The sequence below is a fragment of the Mesitornis unicolor genome, unplaced genomic scaffold, assembly GCF_000695765.1.
Source record: "Mesitornis unicolor isolate BGI_N332 unplaced genomic scaffold, ASM69576v1 scaffold1675, whole genome shotgun sequence".
Lineage (NCBI taxonomy): Eukaryota > Metazoa > Chordata > Aves > Mesitornithiformes > Mesitornithidae > Mesitornis > Mesitornis unicolor.
In genome coordinates, this window is record NW_010184605.1 from 119,311 (window position 1) to 141,447 (window position 22,137).

Sequence of the window (22,137 nt, forward strand, 5' to 3'; positions counted from 1 at the left end):
GTTTCCTGCTGTTGGGAACGTGCTCCAGGTTCCTCAGCTCAGTCCAGGGGTAGCCAGAAAGGCCACCACCCTCAGTGGCATATGTCTGTTCAGTTCTCAATCCCACTCTCCCTCATAGCTGGTCCCAAAGGAATCTCCCATGGCAGAGAAATGGATGTTTTCAACTGGCATGAGCAAATCCAGTTCAAAACCACCTACGTACTTCATTATTAGATCTCAGCCTCCTTCGTAGTACAAGGCAGTAGACATGTAGAACACAGTACATTTGTAGCACTATGTAGAAGGATGGAAATTTTGGCCAAAGTACTGAAAAAATGCATTGGATTTTGAATTTTTATGAGAGCAAAGCATACCTAATTTTTAGCCGAAGTTTGTTCAAAATGTTTCTATTACTTCTGACAAAAATGACAGATATTTTTTAGAAACTTAGATGAAATACATGTAATTCACTTATTTGGTCTTTTTTTTTTTTTTTTTTGTAAGTGCCAAAAGCAACAACGTAAATGTCCTCAGACAAGTAATTTTAAACCGACTGACTAGTTTTGGCTTTCACTTTTTGTACTGCCAGGCTTACCTGGTCAGAGTACTGGTGGGGAGATATATTTTCCAGCATCAACTCAAATTCATTTCAAAATGTTTCTTTTCAAGAATTCGGTATTACAATGAGCAAAATCTGGTCTTTTAAATACTCGGACAATGTGTAGACATGATCAATAAGGAAAAATATGAGGAACATAAGAAGTGTGGGTGAAAAAGGACAGGAACCTAGAAAAGTCTCTCAAAAGCCAGGCCAGTGGCTTGAATGCCTCCTACTATTTTGATCTCTGTGTCTTTTATTTGGTTCTTCCCAGCTCAGACCATTACCTCAGTATTCCAATGTTTCCTCTCTTTTAAGTACCTACCTTGAGCTCAGGTAGTTATTATCATAAACAGGGTGATTACTAAGAGGTTATATGCACGGGGTTTTGAGTGAAATGCACAATAAACACACCCTCTCCTCTTCCAGCTCTGTATCTTTGAAGTGGTCCTTTCCCGAGATGGCAGAAGGACATCCAGTCACAGAAAGGAGCTAGAAGGCTGCTGAGGGTAAATACCACTGCTGGAAGTCTGCCGCTGCTGTTGCAGAGCACTGCCAAAGGGAGACTGAACGGAAAAGCAATCAAAACCTACCAATAGGCATCACTTCTTTGATGCAGCCAAACTGTTCATGAATGAGTAGGGGTGAGCTGTAGTACCGTCGAAATCCCTTTGGCTGGAGGGAGAGAAAGCAAAAACAAATGAAGTGCATTGCTGCCATGACTGATGTAGTAGAAATAACCTCAGCTCTTTGGCTAGTGGCGTAAGTGTGGCGAGACTGGAAATTTGCCTCCTGTTGTTGAGTCACTGTGGGGTTTACAGATCAGGGATTTATTTGATTTTTCTCCTGGAAAAAAAAACCAACACAATTGCTATTTTTATGTAGGAAGAAGAGGGACTAATTTTCAGCCCCTATTTTTCATTTGTCTTACACAAAGGCAGCCCTAATTAATTGCAGCAGAAGTGCTGAATCATTAGAGGTTCTGGGAAGTTTTCTTCTCCTTTTCTTCTTATGTAATGTGAATTTGCATTGTTCTGCAACATGCTACAATTCTTCCCCACCCTGACTCCAAATCCTCATGTTTCCATGTATGCACTTGTGAAACCCAAGAAATTTAGAGCCTTTCTATAGTTTTTTCCCTAAGATTTGCTGCTGAGTCTCTACAGCTTCCACTGTTTTTTTGTTTTGTTAGATAAAAAAACTGCCCATCACCCAATGAGTACCCAAAATTAAGGTGCTAACATCTAAGTCTTCGGAAATGGCTTTCAAAGTATTGGAGATTCACAAATGGTCTCTTGCATTTCTAGCCTGTGAGAACTTCCAGTCACAGTAAGAAGTGGAAAAGCCTCATGGGGATGTGCATATTTTCTGTATCCTATGTTCAGTATGCATCTAAAAACATCAGACAACTAGTTCATTTGCTAATGAAATGCAGTATGGATTGAGAAGGAATGAGGGAATTGATAGATTTCCCAGCCTCAGGTTGCCCTCAAACAAACTACATTCAGACACAACATGAGCTCATAAAAATCCCATGATGCCGGAGGTCTTCCTGCTTTAAATTTGTCCTCTGATTTTCTGCTTTTGTAAACTAGTAACTACAAGAGCTGAGGCTGGAATAAAGAAACACATTAAACAATTCACATATTTTAATATTTGGCTTGTCCAAGTCTTGCCATAAGATCATTCGCCTCTTCAAAGATCAACTACCTATACCAGAATGCCTCACACTAGGGCTATGATTATGGTATAAATGTATAAATATTTGTTGCAGGTGTATAAACAATAATATTCCCTGAATACCCTTGGAGAGAGGATATCTTTCCATGGAGAGGTGGGTTTTCTAGATCATTTAAAGTCTATGCTTGATTTATTATATAATTTAACATAGTAAAGCTCTTTGATTTTAGTTCATATTTGTCTCAGGTGTCTTCAGGTTGCAACAAATCTGAGACCATCTGAAACATGAATATATGTATTCAGTTTTCATATTCCAAATGGTAATTTTTCCAAGTTCTTTTTCCAGAAGTAATCAAAAGAACCATATTCCTTTAAAAGTCATCAAGCTGGGCTAGAATTGTCTCAAATGCAGTGTCCTGCCAGTAATGAGAATTTGCTGCTCAGAAGGTGACCCGGGCATTAAGGAGCTGTGTCCATACAGGGGCAGGTCTCCTTCCAGCCTCCCCTACTGAGAGATTGCTTCAAACTCTGGAGCATCTCAGTGTGAAATATGCTTTGGTTTTCTCTTTAATACAAATTATGTTTTTTGATCAAGCCATAACAGTGGAAAAAAAAACAATAAAACAAAATTTGAAGGATTTTTCATTTGTTAAGCTCCACTGAAGTATTTTGACTAATTTATAGCGTTCCTTGAGATTTACACTACAGCAAGCACAGTTTAAATCAAGGGAATTAACTCTGATATTTAGCTAAATTTGGATTACATAACTGTTTTCACATCCACAAAGCAGACCAGATTTGTGTTTCATTTTTGTTCAGGTTTTTGTGTAGTAGTAATTGCTCAAACTGATAATAGGACCACCACCTGGTTTTACTTTTCCCACCTTTGTAAAGTGACCTGGTGTCAGTTCTGCTAATGCATCAGCTAAATGCCAGACAGGGGGTCTTGCACATAAAGCAAGTGCCTCTGGCACAAGCTAGTGCCTGCCTGAGCTGCTCACTTACCAGCTTGCCCATGCAACGCTGTTGTCCAATGCTGTCTGCACACTTGTGGTGGATGCTCATCTTACAAGCCTTACAGCGCAGTCCATGCTTAGCATTTGTTCCTGTGAAATGCACGGAAATGATTTATTAGACAAAATCAATAGTTTCCATGCATTTAATGAATGACCTGAAAGAACTGATGGGGAGGTCAGTTGCAGTAGAGTAAATATTGACAGCATTCTTTGCCTTGCCTACTTTTTAAAAATACACTTATACATGCATTTTCTTTACATCCTTTCCATTTGAAGCATTTGTCCCCTCAGGCTCTTTCCCAGGCAGTTGCTGCCTTTAGATATATATTGGTTTATGCTCTGGTTGTATTATAGTCTTACCAGTGATGTCTCTGCTTCATGAATATCAAGCAAAATTCCTTTGCTATTTTGAAAGGGCTTGGCATGAGAGCTGTGCATGGTTGAGGGAGCCACTGAAAGAGCACCCAGGCTCCAGAACTGCCCTGGGGAGCTAGACCATCAATGAAGGGCCAGGTTTTGTGGGTAAGAGGTAGCTTCAGGGGTGCATGAGAGGGCTAAGCCAGCCCCATTATCATTGCCCACCCATGCACTCAAGGTTCTGCTGCTCTCTCTTTCTTGGGCCAATGCTCAGAGTGCGCTCCTTGCACATCCTTGCAGGGTAGCAAGGATCCGACCAGTCTGACTTTGCTCTCCCTCACCAGCAGTGGAAAAGTTCAGCGCCGCAGGTAGGGCAGCTCCAGTAGAAATCTTGCCTTACAGAAGCAGACTTCTCCCACTTGGGCAACAGTAGTTCTGCATTATCTTCAAGGTGGACCTACTCTTAAATGACAGAGCCGAGACTGCTTGCTTCCAGGCAGGAACAGTCACTCTTATTCATACACTCGTAAGACTTCCTGAACTACGCAGAAGCAGTTAAGCGGCAGCGACTCTTTTATCCCCACAGGACTGCATAAATGGAATGAGTAAACAACATGTCAGTTCATTATCATCTACTGTGAGAGTGACTAAGAAACAAGGTAGTAAAAAAACCCCAAAAAACTCTTGACATTTTAACCAGCCCTCATTAGTCAGACATGATAGGAATATTAGTCAGAAGGATCTTGCATCTGAAAGTACTCATGTAGCTCTTGGTTACTTGAGTAGTTACTGCCATATACACGTTGTTGACTTCATTCAGTGAAATGCCACATCTGAAAGAAGCACTTCAGGGAAGAGCTCATCAAGTCGGTGAGAAAACCTGAGCATTGACAGGACTATTTTCAGGGGAACAGGTCCCTGAAGTGGCCAATGCTAAGCCAAATAGAGACAGACTGGAGGAGCTGGGTGCAGCTGTAGTGAGCCAGGCTCAGACATTTCACTTGTGCGCTTCTTGTGTGACAGAGAAGTGACATCAATGAGGTTGAGTCTGAGGTGCATCCTGGGGACTGTCATGAAGTGAGTTCAGCATCTACTCCCTGCTTGCTGCCTGACCGGCCACTCTCAGCTGAGCCAATGCATGACTCCTCACTGCTTCAGTATGTGCGGATGTCTAGCCTCATTCGTGGGGTCTTCTTTTGCTAGGAAACACAGGATTTACTAGAAGAATACATCCCTGTTTTGTTTGGTTGTTTTTTTTTTTTTCCCGTGTGGTTGCACTTGGATTACTATGCTGTGAGGATTTCTTCAGTTGTAGTTCTTTTTCAATAACACGTGCTCAAACCAATATTGACTTCTGCAGCTTTGTGCTTTTATTACTGATGATGAAATGCTGACTCATCCTTCCTGATGGTCAACAAGTGACAGAGTGAGAACACAGGACATCCTTCACATTTTTTTGGTTATATTTATAGGGTGGAATGAAAAAAGGGAAAATGACATCCTACTTTGCCTACACAATCTGTATTTAGCGTCAGTGCTTACACTGGGTCTAATTCTCCTCTCACGCTGGTCTGTACTGGGATGATTTTACTGGCATTTTTACCTGCTTTATGAAGTTACTTTTGAGATTCTGCTGAAAAGGCAGTCAGTCTTACAGTCCTTTCTGCTGGCTCTGCTACCTTCTTCCAGTCATTTTAGTGTTAACATTACAAGGTGGATATTGGTCCTTACATGTTCTAACCATGTGATCACATAAGATACACATTTGTCAATACAACTGTGCACCCAAATGATGCCCAAAATGAAGGCAAAGTATCTGTGCTACTTTCAAAAATCAAACCACTACTTCTTCAGAACAGAAATGTGTGGTCACATGAAAATGAGTAAGGCAATAAATTACAAAAGAACAACACTATATTTCTATTGCTGAATGTTATTTGTTACTTGTGGGTAGGTAAGCAGTGGCTTTGAAGAGAGGAAAAGTATTTTGGTCATACACTTGAGTTTACAAGAAGTCTTTGTAAATCAAAATGAAATTCCATAAAACTACCAAAAGCTTCAATCTTTAATTTGCTATCATTTGTTGGTTTACTGTGGGACTAAGAAATTTGGAAATAATTTGCATGTATCTTCCTGCCTCCCATTGAGTAATACTTTGGGCTCAAAGAAGCAGCATTTATTCTGTATTTACATTTAACTACCAAGCTCTGAAAATTGCATTTGTACAAGACACATTTTCTTTTCTTCCAGGATAATTCTTTCTTCTTCAGTTTCTGATCTCCATCACACTAAATCAAGCCTTCGCAGAGAATCATAGCTAGGCTATTTCAGAACTGAGTGCCAGAGGTTAGACAACTACATATTGTCTGACCCAAAAGTTCCTGAGGTTCAGAGCTGAGGCACAGCCACAGCTCATATTATGAAGAACGGACACACATTTGGTACAGCTGTAAATGAGACAGGGTTTGACCCGTTGCATCAGTTTTTGGCCTTCCATGTCAGCAAGCTTGTTGACTGTGTGGTTGCCTCAATGGGGCTCATTTAGGAAGGCATCCTGGTAGTTTGAAATGTAAAAAAAGCAGGCAGAACATGGATCTTGCAAACAAGTTATGTAAAGCTGGGTGAGTATGCTGAGAGTCCTACAGTCATGCCAGTGTTAGAGAGGTATATCATTGCACCTAATATAGTAGCACAGGATATAACGATGTGCTAAAACATTATTTGCCAATAAAATCCCCCAGAGATAATGAGAAATCTAGGAATTTGGTCTGAACATATGGAAGACAGTAGAAAATAAGTGGTATTAATGACTAAAAGTGAATAATAATAATTTTAAAAGATTATAATAATAATAATAAAAGATGATGATGATGATGATGATGATAATGCCACCACCATAATGAGGCAGACTACTTGAGGAAATCTGTATCATTTAACTTATCTGCCATAGGGTACCAGTGCTTGTTGGAACTTGAAAATGTCTCTGTGGTGTGACTGTTTCCACTGGGTTCATCTTTCTGTAGATTGAAACACGAGGAAGGTGAAAAGTAAGGACAGAGTTCACATTTGAGATAGCTGCAGCAGTCTGGAAGGGGCAGTGTTCCTGCAGAAGTAGTGAAGCCTGGGATACTAAAACAGTTTTCTGCTGAACATACTCGGACAATCTGCAAGCCTGACCATCACTCTCTTGTTTGTTTCCTGCTCTCCTAAAGAGCTGACAGGCTGATTGCTGCCTACCATTTATTTCCATTAGCATATATTCCCCTATGCCAACCTTAAAGCACAGCTGGGGGCTACTGCAATAAAGTACTCACTGAAATGTCTTAGCCCACCTGGAATCACTTCAATTTGTGGTGGATCAGAAATAGAGGAGCTAAAGGCTTAGCAATTAAAATGAACTTGGAGTACCCTAACTACTTCTTTTTTTCTGGTTTTTGTTCTAAGGGAGAGTAGACTAACAGCATTGATGGACTCTTTGTTATTACCTTCAAAAAGTAATCATCCCTCCCACCCTCTTTTCCAAAGACCCTTGCTAAGGTTACTTAATGAAATTGTTAAATGCTGAGCATGTCAGAACAAAAGTTCTGCTCAGTCACTTTCTGATTGCAATCTAGGGAGGTAATTGTCACCATTTTAATCCAAGGCACACTACCTCATTCACTGAACAGGGTGGACGGTGTTCAGTGAATGGGCAGCTCTATTCAATACTTTTCCATTTTTTCCTTTCATCAGTCAGAGTTTGACCTTAAGCATCATCTCTTTAGTACTATATTAGCTTAATTCCAAATACAACGTGCTTAATAACCTCATGGGCTTTCCTATGGGCTCACTGGTCTTTGTTTCCTTATGCCTTGCAATATAAGCATGTTTACCAGAAACTGTACAGGATAGCTCCCATTTGAAGGACTAACGGGTAAAACTGTCAGAGTTGTCACTAATACGGCACTATTTGGCCTAGATGCTGGTGTTTAAGTTGTAAAAATTGCAAGCTGCTAAAACTGTGAGTTTAGAATGTAAAGTACTGGACATGTTTAGCTGACTCACAGTGCCCATAAACATAACTGCCGATGTAGTAATGAAATTAATATAGGAAAAAAACCCCACACACATACATTTGTACGTATGTCCTTCGTGTCCTATATATTAATATATCTATTAATTATCTTACAGTCTGTAAAGGCTGAAAAGTATTCCTTTAGCAAATGAAAAAGCCAAAACTGATGAAAAAAACAGTATTTCACTGAAAGCAAATGAGGAAATTTCGCATCAGGATACCTGAGTAGCTCTTAAATAAACTTACAAATGAGGTTCTGCCGCAGTCATTTTCTTCAGATATCAGCTAATGCATCCAGACACCTGATACTGGAAGGACGCATTGTTTCGCGAAGCAGGTCATGTTTAATAACGCCTTGCTAGAAATACTCTGTGACTGGGTCAGCTCCCATTTGAATATTTAAAGCAGTGGCTAGGTTTTCCAGAACAGCCATGGAAAATTGAATCTTAGACTGTTCTGATAATCTGACCTGAAATACTACCAAAAGGACAAGCTGCATCACTTTTGTAAATCCAAGCCTTTTTTGGAGGAAGCCTAAATGGGAACAGAACACCTCAATATAGGTGACAGGAAAGATTTGGAGGCAGAGAGAGACAGAGGAGACAGGGCAGTTTGATTCCTAGACTTTATGTTTGCGTCTCCCATAAAAGTAATTTAGTAACTACTCTGCATTTCAGGAAAGTGACATTTATCCTAAGGAATGCAAATGAGAATTAATTATGTTTGTCACACACATGTGAAGGGAACCTTTATCATCCTCTTGGCCAGCACAGCTATGGCCACAGCACTGTTGGCTGATGCTTTTTGCCTGTTGTTTCAAGACTCAACATAAGATTAACAGCTAGAGAGGGAGAACAAGTCTTGCAGCCTGGAGAAATTCAAAAGAAAACTGCAAATGGTGGTAACAACATGATGTTAAGCTGACTGTATAAAGATAACTATATTAGGCACTTATGCTAAAGTGAGAAAAAAAAAAGGAGAGGTATACAAAAAAAATATTCAGGTCTACAAAGAGAGAAATAAGAAGAGGAAGAGACACAGAGATTGTCACCTCCAACTAATCCAGTTATAATCCAACCACTGTTTTTTATCGTTCCAGCTGAGAGGAACATGCCAGTCAGAAATTGTTTTGATCCAAAAGCTTTCATAAATAAATACATTTGAAATTACATATTTTCCATAGAACTTCAACTTCTGCTGTGGGAGGCTGATAAAAATAATGAGTGCCTTGCCCCTTTCTCCCCAAGCACATTTGCAATTGTCACCGGAAAGCTGTCTCCATGTCAGAATTTATGGGGAATGGAGAATTTTAAGCAAGCTGGGCCAGCATTGTAGCAGTGAAGGGTTTAGGATGTCACCTTAGAAGGAGAAAGAATAGTCCCTGAAATGGCACTGGTGCCCCTGTAGTCATCTTTAAGCCTTTGTGCAACCTTCTCTCCCGCCCCCTTCTCCATTTTTAATTAATTGTTTTTGCGTAAAAGCTCTGATGCTGAAAGGGAGACTATTTTTAAAAATTCCTCTATGGCTACTTCCTGCCCCTGCAGATGGCTGCTGCTGGACAAGAACTCACCCTCCTCATTTCCCTGCTCTGCCACAGTCAAGAGCTGTGGGTAGATCAGAGAATGGCATTTTCCATGCAGGACATCCACACCTTTAAAGAGTGCCTAATTCCCCCAAATCATTAGGTTTGAAAGGATGAGTTGGGAATCCCTTTGCTTGGCCTTTCTTGGCCTGCAGCCTCCTTGGGTGCCTCCTGCCACCTTGGGAATTTCCCCCTTTCTCTGCCCTAATACCTGGCACCCTCCTGCTTCTTTTTCTTAACTGATGCTGAAACCCTATTGCCTGGAGAGGACAGAGGTGCAGATCCTCAGCTGGTCATCAGGCCAGCTATAGATCAGAGCCTGAACCCAGATTTCCCCAGCCACCCTAGCTGGCCGACTGCTGCAAGTCATTGCCATCTGATGCCTGACTAATAATTCAAGTTGATGAGTGCACAGCTGCCAAGTGCATTGACTGATACACAGATACGTACCTCACATAAAATAACCAGTGCTATTAGCAATCCTCCAATTGCACTTTTCACTGCTAAATACAGGACTTAATGGATATTCCAAAATGGCAATAAAAAGAGGATGCAATAATTTTGTGGTGTGCTGTGTATTGTTGCTAAATGACCCATAGATAAATGTATTATGGCAGCTCCTGGCATTGTCATTTTAATGATTCAAAAGTATCAATTTTCCTTTTTTAAGGAGATGAAATTGCTCCTAAAGGATACCTTTCTCTTTTGACCTGACTAGTCTACAGTCATTTGAACACTGTGGCAAAGGCACTCTGTGCGTGAATAACAGATGTGTAAGATGAAAAAGTTCAAAACACACAGAAAAAAACTAGGCAAAAATCATATTTAGGCATCTTTTCATGAATAACAGCAGCATGGGATTGACTTCAAAGGTTTTACTGTTTAGTAAGGGGTGCTTTTTGTGGTGGTTTTGGTTTTGTTTTTTTTACAGTTAAATCTGCCAGTTCAAAATGTGCAGAGTTGTGGATAGGTTAAATCAGTAGTTCCTTGGGATGGGGGTACACTGGACAGGGACATCCAACAACATGTGGGAGCTAGAGGAGAAACCCCTCCATTTGGGACCAAGCTGCCAGGTCTGGACCTGACACCTTGGCTGGTTGGAGTGTCCTGATCTCCGGAGTCTACCTTTTGTCAGTCTAAACCAAACGGTGTGTGGAGAGAAGCTGGGGCTTGTATATTTATGTTCTGTAGAATAGGACTTGATATCCAACCATGGTACCTGTCCTGCCAAATTATATAGATTTTAGAGTATAAGTCACTGAGAGGTGTGGGTCTGCTTGAGTGCCTACCCCACCCAGTTTCCCCATAACAATATCAAATGTTTAAATAGCAAGAAAAGTTGTCTTGTATGTAGGCAGGCTACAAAACAATGCATAAAATTAGAACTGACTTCCTAGTGACATAGTTTTCTTTAGAAACAGCATGCTGAGAAAAAAACTGAGGCAGTAATAGGCAGGCTTTTCTTAATACTATTACAGAGAAGAAAAGTATGCCTGCTAAAATAAAGTTGTTCTAACTTCGTGGTTTTAAATCATATACATGAGCAAGGGGAAATGTCTTTATTCCTCTTGCAAATCAACACCAATTCCTTGACAAAGAACTTCCATTGCTATCAGACTTTTAGTCAGTGGTTCAGGAACAATGAGAATTACTTAAAATGCAAATAGGTCTTTCCTGTCTTTTGGTGCAAAAGTGATTCTCATTCTTGATGTCTGGTGATCAGAAGATGGTGAAATTCACTGCCCTGTGCTGAAAAATTTGGCCACAAGAGGTATTTTCGTAATGCATTTTTCACACACTCAGCAGCTTTGCTATAAATATCTGTCCCTAAAAAGAAATATCCACCTCCATATTTCTTAAAATATTGTATCAGGGTTTTGATCATCTAAATGTTAATAAAGATGCTGGAGCATCATGATAAATAAACTAACAGCTAAATATTATCAAATGAAAAAATCCCAGTCCTCTAAAAACCAAACACAATAAATAGCATCTAACATTTTTTCTCTAAACAAACTGACACTGATATCTCAATATCTACTTTTCTAGACAATTTTATAGGCTGCTGACCCTGTGCTTGTAGATCTTTGTACTGGGTTGCTTTGCTGAGAAGGAAAATAGCTCAAAGAAGACAGGCACAGACTTGCCTAAGGGAGTTGATGCTGAACTGCTCCAAAGGTGATGGTAGTATCAGAGCTGAACAGGGACAGGAGAACATGGAGAAATTAAACCTGGTGATGTCTCAAATGAGGACAAGCAGAGATCAATGGTTAGTCTAGGTCTCAGTAATATTAGTAAATATAGCGTGTTCAGTAACTCTTCTTGAGATGAAGATGATGAAAGTCAGATTTCAAACACGATCTCCATGTTGGCAGGCTCAGGATATTTGTACCTGTATTCTGACTTGTTGAAATGAAAAGCCATCCAGTTTCAGCCTGTTTTTTTGCGTTTTGAGATGCTTTGTAAAAGCAGTTGAATTTTGTAGGACCATTTATATGTGCCAAAACCTTTCAAATTTACTGAGGCTTTTGGCTTTCATCCTGTAGCGAAAACGCTCTCTCATCAGCACGAACTCTCGGTGTTTTTCCTGGTCTTCATTAGCACAGACTGGCAGTGATGGGCCTCGCACATGAAATGCTGATGTGTGACTTACCATGGCCATGATTCCTCTCCTTCCCTCTTCTGCCCATTTCACAGTATCTAGTGAAGGAGCTGGAAAGTGGAGCAACAGAAGATAGCTAGATATGCGTCTCCGCCTAAAATCTTGTGCACTGTCACAATCTGGTCACACACAGGCTTCTGCTTCAAAGCAATTTCTTCCCTTGGATCACACGTAGCTGAGGAGGACTTCATCAGAAACTATAAGTGTAAGTGGCAGCATGATTTGCTCAGACTAGAGATGATTCAGGACACCACTGTAAGTAACCAGGCAGTTATACCAGTTTGGTGGGGTCATTTTTCAGGGAAGTTATTTTTACAGTTAATCACAATGTGCTGCTTCTTTACAGAATTTTACAATCACATTCTATAACGAAGTGTTTCAGTTTCTTTATCACAGCAGTTTTGAAAATAAAAAATTAAATAGTAAATGTGGAAAAACATTCAAATGAAACTTTTCAACCCAAGTGCAAGTTTCTCACAATTTCTTTTTTCCAGAAATAATTACTGATTTCAGTGAAATCACACAAGTTGAGCAGAAAAACACTTTCATTTACTACTGTCATCTGCTCAAAGAGGCAATCTCAGCCTTCACTGTTACAATCTGAGAGAATTCCGTACTTGACACATAGCAGCTCTGGCCTAAAGCACACCTACAAGTACACTTTCATGTGGCATCAATTATTGTTTAAATGAGTAAGAAAAACATCTGCCAAATGATTGTACAGAAGTTTCTGCAGCTCAGCAAGGCAGAAAGAGTATTACCTGCCTGGGTGTCAATCTGGGGAGCAAAATAATATGGACATTAAGCTGAAATTTTACTTTATTTCTAAATATTTAAATAATTAAACAAACAAAAAAATCTACTTTCTAAGATTCTGTCTATCAAAATGAATAATTCAATGCATCGCTCATAAACTGTCTGTGGTTAGAAAGTATTTGCGTTATCTGGATTCAAGTGGGAACAAGCCAAACCAACTCGAGTCATAGCTTTTCTCATCTACATACATGGCTTACACCAGCATGACTGGTTTGTTGTCCAAAAGCCTTAATTACCATTGACCATAACTGTGTTACCACAATTATAGATAAGGAAACCCACAGGGGTAGCAATAGACTTGGTAGCTACAATTTTCTGGCCTGTACAATGATATAACCCATAACAAAAGTCTACCAAAATCTATCAGATAACCTTGGTTTTAGCTAAACAATTTCCAGTCTAACAGGAGTTGCTGGTGGGAAGTCACTGAAGGCAGAATTTGAAGGGGAGAAAAAAAAGTTAGATCAGTGTGTCGGAAGGCACTGACAGGTAGTTGGATCTTACTGGGTCAAGACAGATTTAGTAGCTGTTATAGGCAAAAAGTAGCTGAAATTGTGAACACAAACAGTCAGCAGATAACTGTGTGTATTTGCACGGGCGAATGTCTGAAACTGAACTCCTGAGCTCTCAAACAGAAGCCTGCTACTTGCAAGCTGCAACAGGTATGGGCTGCTCGGAAATTTTAATAACACTTTGACTAAACAAAAGCAATGCATCCCAAATCCTCCGATTAATAGACAGGAGACCAACCCACTAGTTAAAAGGCTGATCATGTGCTGTTCTTATGCATGTAAAACGCTATTTAGACTAGAAGTTTCCAGAAAGAAGATCTGCTGCCAAGAGATGGGTCCCTGAAAGGAAGAAGCAGTCTTGGAAAGAAGAAAACGGGCCAGAAAAAAGAAGGTGAAGCTTGCGGAGAGGTCTGGGAAATGGGGGAAGATTCTGTAGATGAGGAAGCCATGGACATCAATGCCAGGTGATGCTCAGGGACCTTGGCCAGTGGCACCTGAGATTGGTAACTGCAAGCAGCATCACAGCAGGAACTGACACGACTTTCTGCCCAACCTTCCCAGGCCAGCCACTGCTGGGAAGTGGAAGGGGAGACCTACGGAATGAAATAATGGTAGGGAGTGAGAGAAAGAATAAGTAGGGTAAAAGCTGTAAAGTCACTGATTCTTCAATAAAATCTGGTATCTAGACCCTCTCCACATTGACATTTATACTGTCTCACCTTTGGCAGGAGCTCAGCGTGATTTTTGATTCTTTGGTTAAGAAACAGTCTAAATTTCCAGATGGGGCATTTTGAAAGAGCATCTGTGAGAGATGCATCCAAACTCCATCAATGTCTTAAGTGTTGAATTTTCTGTTGCTCTCCAGAAAAATCTGTTTCAGCTACCAGAGAGTTTGTTGCCCTTGGAGAACACCACTAAGCGGTTAAGCGTGTCATCAGCTGGTTACAGAAAACAACTGCTCATCAGAAGTTATTGCTCATCTGCTGTTCTCCAAGACAAACCATCCTGTGTCCTCCCTTCTGGTGACATTTAAGACTCATCACACTCAGTGGCTGTTTATCCTGTTGTGTTGGTTTTATTTGGGATAGAGTTAATTTTCTTTGTAGTAGTTGGTAAGGGGCAATGTTTTGGATTTGTGCTGAAAACAGTGTTGATACTACATAGCTATTTTAGTTATTCCTGAGCAGTGCTTACACAGAGTCAAGGGCTTTTATGCTCCTTACACCGCCCCACCAGTGAGTAGGCTGGCAGCACACAAGAAGTTGGAAAGGTACCCAGCTGGGACAGCCATTCAGAGGTTATTAATGAAAAATAGACTTCCATGTTCAGCTGTGTTGAGGGATTAGATCCAGCAAAGCAGACCAAGTACCTTGGTGTAATCTCTCCATATTGACTAGCTGTAACAAACACTGCAAGACAGACAACTTCTCACCTTACAGCTGTAAACAGATGTGCAGATGAATCTCTGATGATGCCAATATGCTGTGCTGGGTTTACAGAGGAAGGCAAAGTGGTGGAACAAAATAAGGCTGCACATAGCAGCCTCTCATTTCAAACCCATTGATGATGGAGCTCTGTGAGCAACCAGCAATGTTAAAAGTTCATCCACATGCTTCACAAAAAGAGACCTAAGCCAGCACAAAGTCAGTCTGGAGTTTCATATGCCACAGATCTTGGGATATGAAAGACTGCTACAATTCTGAGGACAGCTAGAAAAACAGGCAATATTAGCACCGCAAATAAAAGTTCCTTCATCAATACACCCAGTCCTCATTTGGAGGGCTCTTCCTGGGCATTAACTCAAATAGCCTTTCTTTTGTGATTGCTGAGAAAGCCAATCAGGAACATGCTGACTGTGATATTGCAGTTCACACTGGCTCAGGGCTTCTACAAGCCATATGCCATTTCCTCTCTTGGTTGGGAAAGCGGAATTGTTGCAGGGAGCTGGTGGATGACATAGCTAACTTCTTTTTTTTTGTTTCTTTCTTACTTTCAACCCTTCTATTAATCAGAAAATAAACTAGTGGTCAAACCAAAATATTTCAAGATTTTTAAGATCACTGCCTGCATGTTGTAAAGGAAATCACAATGCAATCATAATTTTCAACTGCAGAGTGTGTCTTCAGAATTAGAAGTTGGAGGGGATCTATGTGTGTGCAGCATCCTTCAGCATGTAAGATAAACTTATGTCAAAGTGGAAAGAAGTTACAGATTATGTATATTTGGAAAACTAAAATTTAGGCAGTTTAGAGAAAATTGCTGAAGTTGTGTTTACTTGCATTCATATTAACAAAGCAGAAAGAGCACGCAATGCTCCACGTGATTCACAAGGATCATTGCTCTCTGAGACACCCTTCTATATTAAGGACAGCAACAAGCAACTGTGGGTAGGCATTTCACTCTACATAATGGCAATGTTCCATTTCTTGCAAAAGCATTTCTGCTAATTGCCTGGTTTTATGGCTTCTGCAACTCATACTAAGGTGAATCTCCTAATAATTTCCCTTCCAGATGATGCTTTTGTGAGCTATATGGCAATGTAATTATCCACATAACAGTGATACTTGGGTAGACAAAGACTCTAAGTAGAAAAATAATGTTTTTACTAGAAGGTCAGCTTCAAAGAAGGTGCATTTAATTTGCTTATCTGAAAACACCTGATGTCCCATATGAGCTCAGCAAAAGTACATACCAGGACATAAAAAAAAAAAAAAAATTTAGTCTGCTTCATCCTTAGGTCTTTAACAAACCTTAAGCTTACCATTATGTTCTTCATTAGGGCTAATCTCAGGAGCAATGACCACTACTGTGTAGGGATTTTGATGTTTTTTCAATGCAGTTTTTGGTCAAAAATAATCTTGTCTAACATGACTTTGAAATACTGATTGTAGATGTGCTGGAAATTTTTATTGTTTTCCATCTAATTAGGCAGCAAATGTTGGTCAACATCTTTAAAGTCTCATTTCACCAAGGATTAACTGCAGTTTCATATTAATAGCAATTTCCCCAAAATTACAGTGAGCTTGAAAATTATCTAGTAACAAATGTCAAACATGCTTGATGCTGTTCAAGGACAAATTAGAATTTAAAAAATATTTCTACCCTCTTTTCTCAGCTAAGCAGTTCCTGATTATCCAATTTACTGATAGCATTCTTGCCTCATCTCAGAGGAGGAAACCCTCCCAGAGGAAAAACAGACTAAATATTTGCTTTCTATATTTGCTTTAAAGAATGTTTAACTCTTTATTACCAGAGAAAAATATTATTTTCATACAGGAATAATGTGTAGCCCTCTGTAGTTACTTTACAAATGTGGGGCTGTATGAATTGGATGCTTTTTGTCATGCTTATTAAAAATAGGAGATATAATGATGGAGCACATCTATACTGTGTATACCATACGTGTTTCTAACTCTTTTCATCTGTTCATCCCCACTTTATGTATTTTAACAGATAAACTACCCACTTTCTGGAAATTTTGTAGAGTTCAGATGACATTATCTATACTCGACTAGTCTATAACTATTAGTTATCTTATACTATACAGTTTGATTAAAATAGTACTTCCTATTTCCAGAAGGTTTTTGTTTACCTCTTCTTACAGGGCTCCTCTCAAAAGTGGGAAAATAGGATATACAATTAACTCAAGAAAGAAATCATAGAAAAAGCCAGGTTCAATTTTAGACTAATAGATAGCTTAAAATTATTAGTTTGCAGCAATCTTTTGCAGATGTGTGTTGAAAAATGCCATGTTTCTGTTTGTCCTAAACCCTAGCACAGCAGGTCAGAGAAGACTCACTTACACCTGTTCTCATAAGTGCTAGATGATTTAGCTGCCCAGAGCCATTCAGTATCAATTGGAGCAAGAATCTGTGTCTCCTAAATCCAGGAATGGATTTATTGGAGGTAAGGAGGAGTGAGAGATAGAGACTTTAGGCCATTAAATAACATATGGGTTGGCACCTGGTACCTGTCACTGACAAGGTACAACTGCCCCTTTTCCTCACAATCAAAACCAAAAGAGGCTGCATTTAGCTGCTTTTGAAAACCTCTTTCCATAGGGAAACTCATTGCCCTCTTGCATTAATAATAAAAAACATTCACACATAAACTATTTCATACTGTAATAGTCTTATCATCTGGAGAACATATCTGGGAAGACTCAGCTATGACTGCACAAGCTCACTGGAGAGGTGGACATGGAGCAGCCTCCACAGGCTCCAGGAGCATCTCCTCCTCACTGGCAGCTCTTTACCCCTCTGTACAGGGGACAACTCGCATGCTGATGCAGTGAAAACATGAATCTCTTCCCCCAAGGTTATCTGGGCTGGAATACACTAGAGAGAATAGCAAGAGTGGAGGGCAAGAGTGAACACTGAATAAATAACATTGTTTTTTCCTTTATCCTGCAAGGAAAGCCTCAGTAAATAAAAATATATTTAAAAACGCATTTTTTAAGAGCTCTGGAGGAGTCCTACAAACTAACATAAGCCTTGGAAACACAGCCTCAGTTGTGGTCATGCATCCCAGGAGTACTCCTACTTTGTCTAGCTGCCACGCAGTGGTGATCAACCTGTGACTGTTCACTGCATCCCTGTCTACTTGGATAATGCTGAACAAAGGCAGGCTTGGATCAAAACAAAATGCGTACTTAATGGCGTGAGGCAGCAAGCTTAAAAAAAAGTCAAGAATATTCTTTATGAGGGAGCTGATCAGACTGGAGGCAGAAAGGACTGTCATAGTTCCTGTGAATTTTTGCTATATTTAATAAACAACCACATAAACTGCAGTTATATAAACACTTCCTCAAACTATGGAGTTTTTCCAGTACTTGTTAGTCACAGTTACTGATAGATAGAGATTCAGATTTAGTGACTAACAAAAATTGGGGACCATAGCTCCAATCCACATTTATTTCTTTCCTTCATTCTTGCATTTGAAAAGCTGGGCCAATTTATCAACTTTAAGCCTAGCTTTACGGAGGATGCTGCATTACAGCTTTGGAGATAAAAGTGGTTGAAAGCTCTAGTAGCCAAAGCAGCACAGTGAAATAAAGAAATTCAGGCTGTTTTTAAAAGATGTGGCCAGAAAGAATTACTCATGGCACTGTGCTGGTTGTTTGAAACTCCAGAATGACTGGCTAAAACCAGAACAGATGGTGGTAGGAGTGAGTCAATACTGAAGGGATGGTACAGTTTCACTGCTTAAGGACTGTTATTAGTAGACTGGAAGTAAGCTGTCCTAGGGGTTTGTTACTAGTCTTATCTTTTTGCTTGCTTGTTTGTAATCTACAGGTTTCTTGGACCGGAACGTCATTAGTGGCCTGAGAAGGCAGATACTGAGTTATTTATCTCCAGAGCTGCAAAGATCTGGATGGTCTGCATCCAAACCAGAAACCTGATTGCCCTGAGACCAACTATAAATGAGTATATCTCATGTACCCGAGCCAGGAATGGCATGATCCAGAAGGACTTGATTTTGACTGTTATTGGACATTGCAGACCACAATTTTGTTTGGTCTTTCTTAAAATCTGTGGCCCTCTAGCATGTCTTTACAGCAAAGATACCCCAACATGTATGTCAATAAAACAGGTGGTTGGTCAAAATTCTGTGTCAGAGCTAAGGCTAAGCATGGAATGAAACTGCTAAGAAACAAAAAGAAACATAAAATCATGTTGTTATAAATGAGCAGCTATTTCTTTAAAACACAGCTCTAAAGGATTGATTTTGAAGTCAGTTATTTTTAAAAGCAAAGTGGTTTATTTTTTTGCTACACTACTTATATTTGACTTAGATGGGAAAACATTAATTGCATGTAATATGCTTGGAATGTGTGGAAAATAACATTTTTTCCATGTGAGTCAGCACAGGAAATGAACTGCAAATAAGTAAAATGTTGAGAAATCTACAGATGGAGGGTTTTTTTAAGTACACAAAGAATTTCAAAAGTAGAGTAGTGACATCATATTTGCTTCAAGAGTAAAGTACCACAGATATGACTTACGACACATCAGAGACTGAAGAAGAGCAAGAACTTGCTTCTGATCAGCAGAGTTAAAGATTAATCTGATGCAACATTAATTTAATAGTTTCTATCTTTGCTGGTTGCAGGCAATCTTGCCTCCCCTTACTGGACATTGCCAAAGCTTACCACATTCTTGCTAAACACAGAAAATGGTAGATAACACAAAGCAAAAGTAGAAGTGCTCTGACTTGATTTTCTTTTCACAATGATGTAAAATAAACAAAGCAGTACCTTCTAAACTGATCTAGTGATACATTACACGAGATACTTTTGATTTTTCAAAATGTTTGCTTGCTGGGGTTAGATGTTAAAATAGTAATAAATGCTACTAGTAAGAACAGCAAATGAACAGGTTTCTAAGAATCATACAGTGAGAGGATGTTCATGGGTGGATGAATTTAGGAAAATATGTAACCCACCACGAAGCTGAATCCTCAGTCCTAAACAAACCAATCTTTGGAGCTCACAGTGGCAGAACAGTGAGCAGCAGAAAGGAGTACAGAGTCTGCTCCAACATACCATTGATTTGCTCTGAAATTATGCGAGTTATGACTGTTGACTTCAGTATTAGAACTGATGACCGTATTGAAGTTTTTGATGCTGCAAGAAGGCCCCATTGACATAAAATGGATATACTCCATGCACTCCTCAGAGCTTCCTTGAATCTGAAATGTTCTCCCTTACTTAATTTGGCAGAAAACTACTGCTTCTATATCAAATTTTCCTTCTGTTTACTGAGGTGAAATTTTAGCCCCAGTCTAGCACAGTTAGTAGGAACATTTTGATTCCTGTCTTTAAGGTGAGGTATGAAGCACACTATTAATACTGCTGTTTTTTTAAAAAAAATCAAAGCAATAAACAGGGTTTCTTTTTAGTATGTTGCATTGCTCTCTGGGATGCATGAAAAGCATTTGAATAAGTTTGCATTATAATGTTCCTAATAAACATCATCCTCTGAATGCTGAAACCAATTGCATGCATTTGGCCTTTATCTTTTGACTGCACTGCTGTCAAATGAACAAACAGGCACAGGTGCTGCATCCCAAAGACAACATTTGGGTCATAGTGCCTAACAATCAAGCAGAGACAATGCACATATTTTTTGTAGGAAGATAAAGTTTCACATTCCTTTAATTTTACTGTGAAAAGAGCAGCACAGAGAGCCTGCTATCTCTGCTTTGAGTGCCCTGTTCACTCTGAAACTGTAGACAGATTTTGCCATGCTAGTGAGACAGAAGTGGGTACTGCACGTCCATGCTACACACAGTTCATCATGCTGCCTTATACCAAACAGAGCTGTTTAGTTCATAGATCAGAGAGCCATTTAAGGTGAACCTGGAATCATTCTTGGTGGCAAAACTGAAACCATCTAAAGTCAAGCCAGGATTTTCCTGGTCTCTTTCCCCCAGTCTTCAAAACATGTATCTGTCTTTGCCTTTATTCTCATCAATAAGGAATTTAAAGCCACAGACTCTTAAATCTCTAATGTCGCTTCCCGTGAAAAATGCAAGTACAGAGGACAAGTAGGCTCCGTGTTGCAAGTGTAAGTTCAGAGTCCCTGCACAGAAGTGATTTTTTTTCTGTCTACCTTCAGGAGCAGGCTTGATATGATTTCCTGAAAAGCCGCCTGTTTTGCTTCACCATCCACATAACCAACAGTTGCACAACTTACATGGATTAATTGAACTGCAAGATCCAGATCTCCAATGCTGCTTAAAATACAATATAGCGAAACCAGGCATGACTGCAGTAAACATCAAAGAGAGAGGATTACAGCAATACAGCAGACATCTGTCAATGAGACTCAGGGCATCTAGAATCTAAGGTATTATAAGGTAAAACTCTTTAACATCTTTTCTGCCATACCTCCAGGAAAAGAGGAGCTGGAAGAGGTCAGAGCAGTTCACCTGACCCAGCCTTCTGCCAGACAAAACAGGTGGCATTAGCTTCTTCAGCAATTATGAAAGGTTTATTTCTCTAATGAAGTGGCTAAGATACAGAACACAAAAGGGAAGCTCTCAGAGATTAGAAAAGAAAAAGTTCAGAAGGCAGGTGGGGTTAAAGCTGATGTTTTGAAGCTTATAGCTATGCTTCAGGACTTTCTTGTCCCAGGCAGGACACAGAATGCCCAGCAAAGGAGAAGGGCATGGGTGTTTACGAACTGGAGTACTCCCTGCAAAGTTCACTGCCAGTAATAATCTGTCTTGAGCAGCAGTGTTTTGAAACACTATTGCTGAATTGTGCAGATTTGTCACGATACTAATCTCCATACAACTTCAGAAGAAGCTGCCAGAAATCTGAAGTACTTATATTTGCAGTATATATTTATGAAACTAAGCTTTAATAGAATGTCCATCCACATCACAGAAGGAAACAGGTTCTGGGCCTGCTTTCATACATAAAGTTATTTCAACTAACTGCCTATCTTCCAGACCTCCTTTCAATCTCTGGACTATGAAATTCCCTGATATTAATGATTTACTACTTCTCTCTTTGACTTGTTCTACCACTTAAACTAGAAAAAACCACAAACCTTAAAAGACTGGAAAATAACACCAAAAATCTGAGATAAAAATTCCTCTGTTTCCCTGGATTCAGTAGAGCTCTGGTGCAGAGCCTCGAAATCAGGCCTCATGTATTTAATTATTAATTTATGGAAGCAGGATTGTCTTGCAACAGATTTAATATTATGCAGGCAGCTGCCTTCTCCAAAGAACATGAATTCCCCACACAAGTGGGGGACACTGAGGACCCTCATGTAGAAAAGGAGATATAGTTTCTCAAAAAAGTTGAGCAATCCTATTAGCATCTTTCAAGAACTTACCATAGTGTTATCTGAAACACTGTGACTTCCAT

General features: G+C 39.7%; 1 protein-coding gene across 2 annotated transcripts in view; it reads right to left on the bottom strand.

Annotated features, from left to right (window-relative positions):
* The window catches only part of STAC (SH3 and cysteine rich domain), a 70,513-nt gene that overhangs the window by 23,044 nt on the left and 25,332 nt on the right, over positions 1–22,137 (bottom strand). The window contains exons 3-4 of one of the 2 annotated variants that reach the window (XM_010184504.1): positions 3,263–3,363; positions 1,171–1,252 (exon numbers count right to left, since the gene is read on the bottom strand). The exons of the other annotated variant lie outside the window; for it this stretch is intronic. Coding sequence (XP_010182806.1) covers positions 1,171–1,252; positions 3,263–3,363 — 183 coding nt within the window. The remainder of the gene's footprint in view (positions 1–1,170; positions 1,253–3,262; positions 3,364–22,137) is intronic. 2 annotated transcript variants of the gene reach the window in all.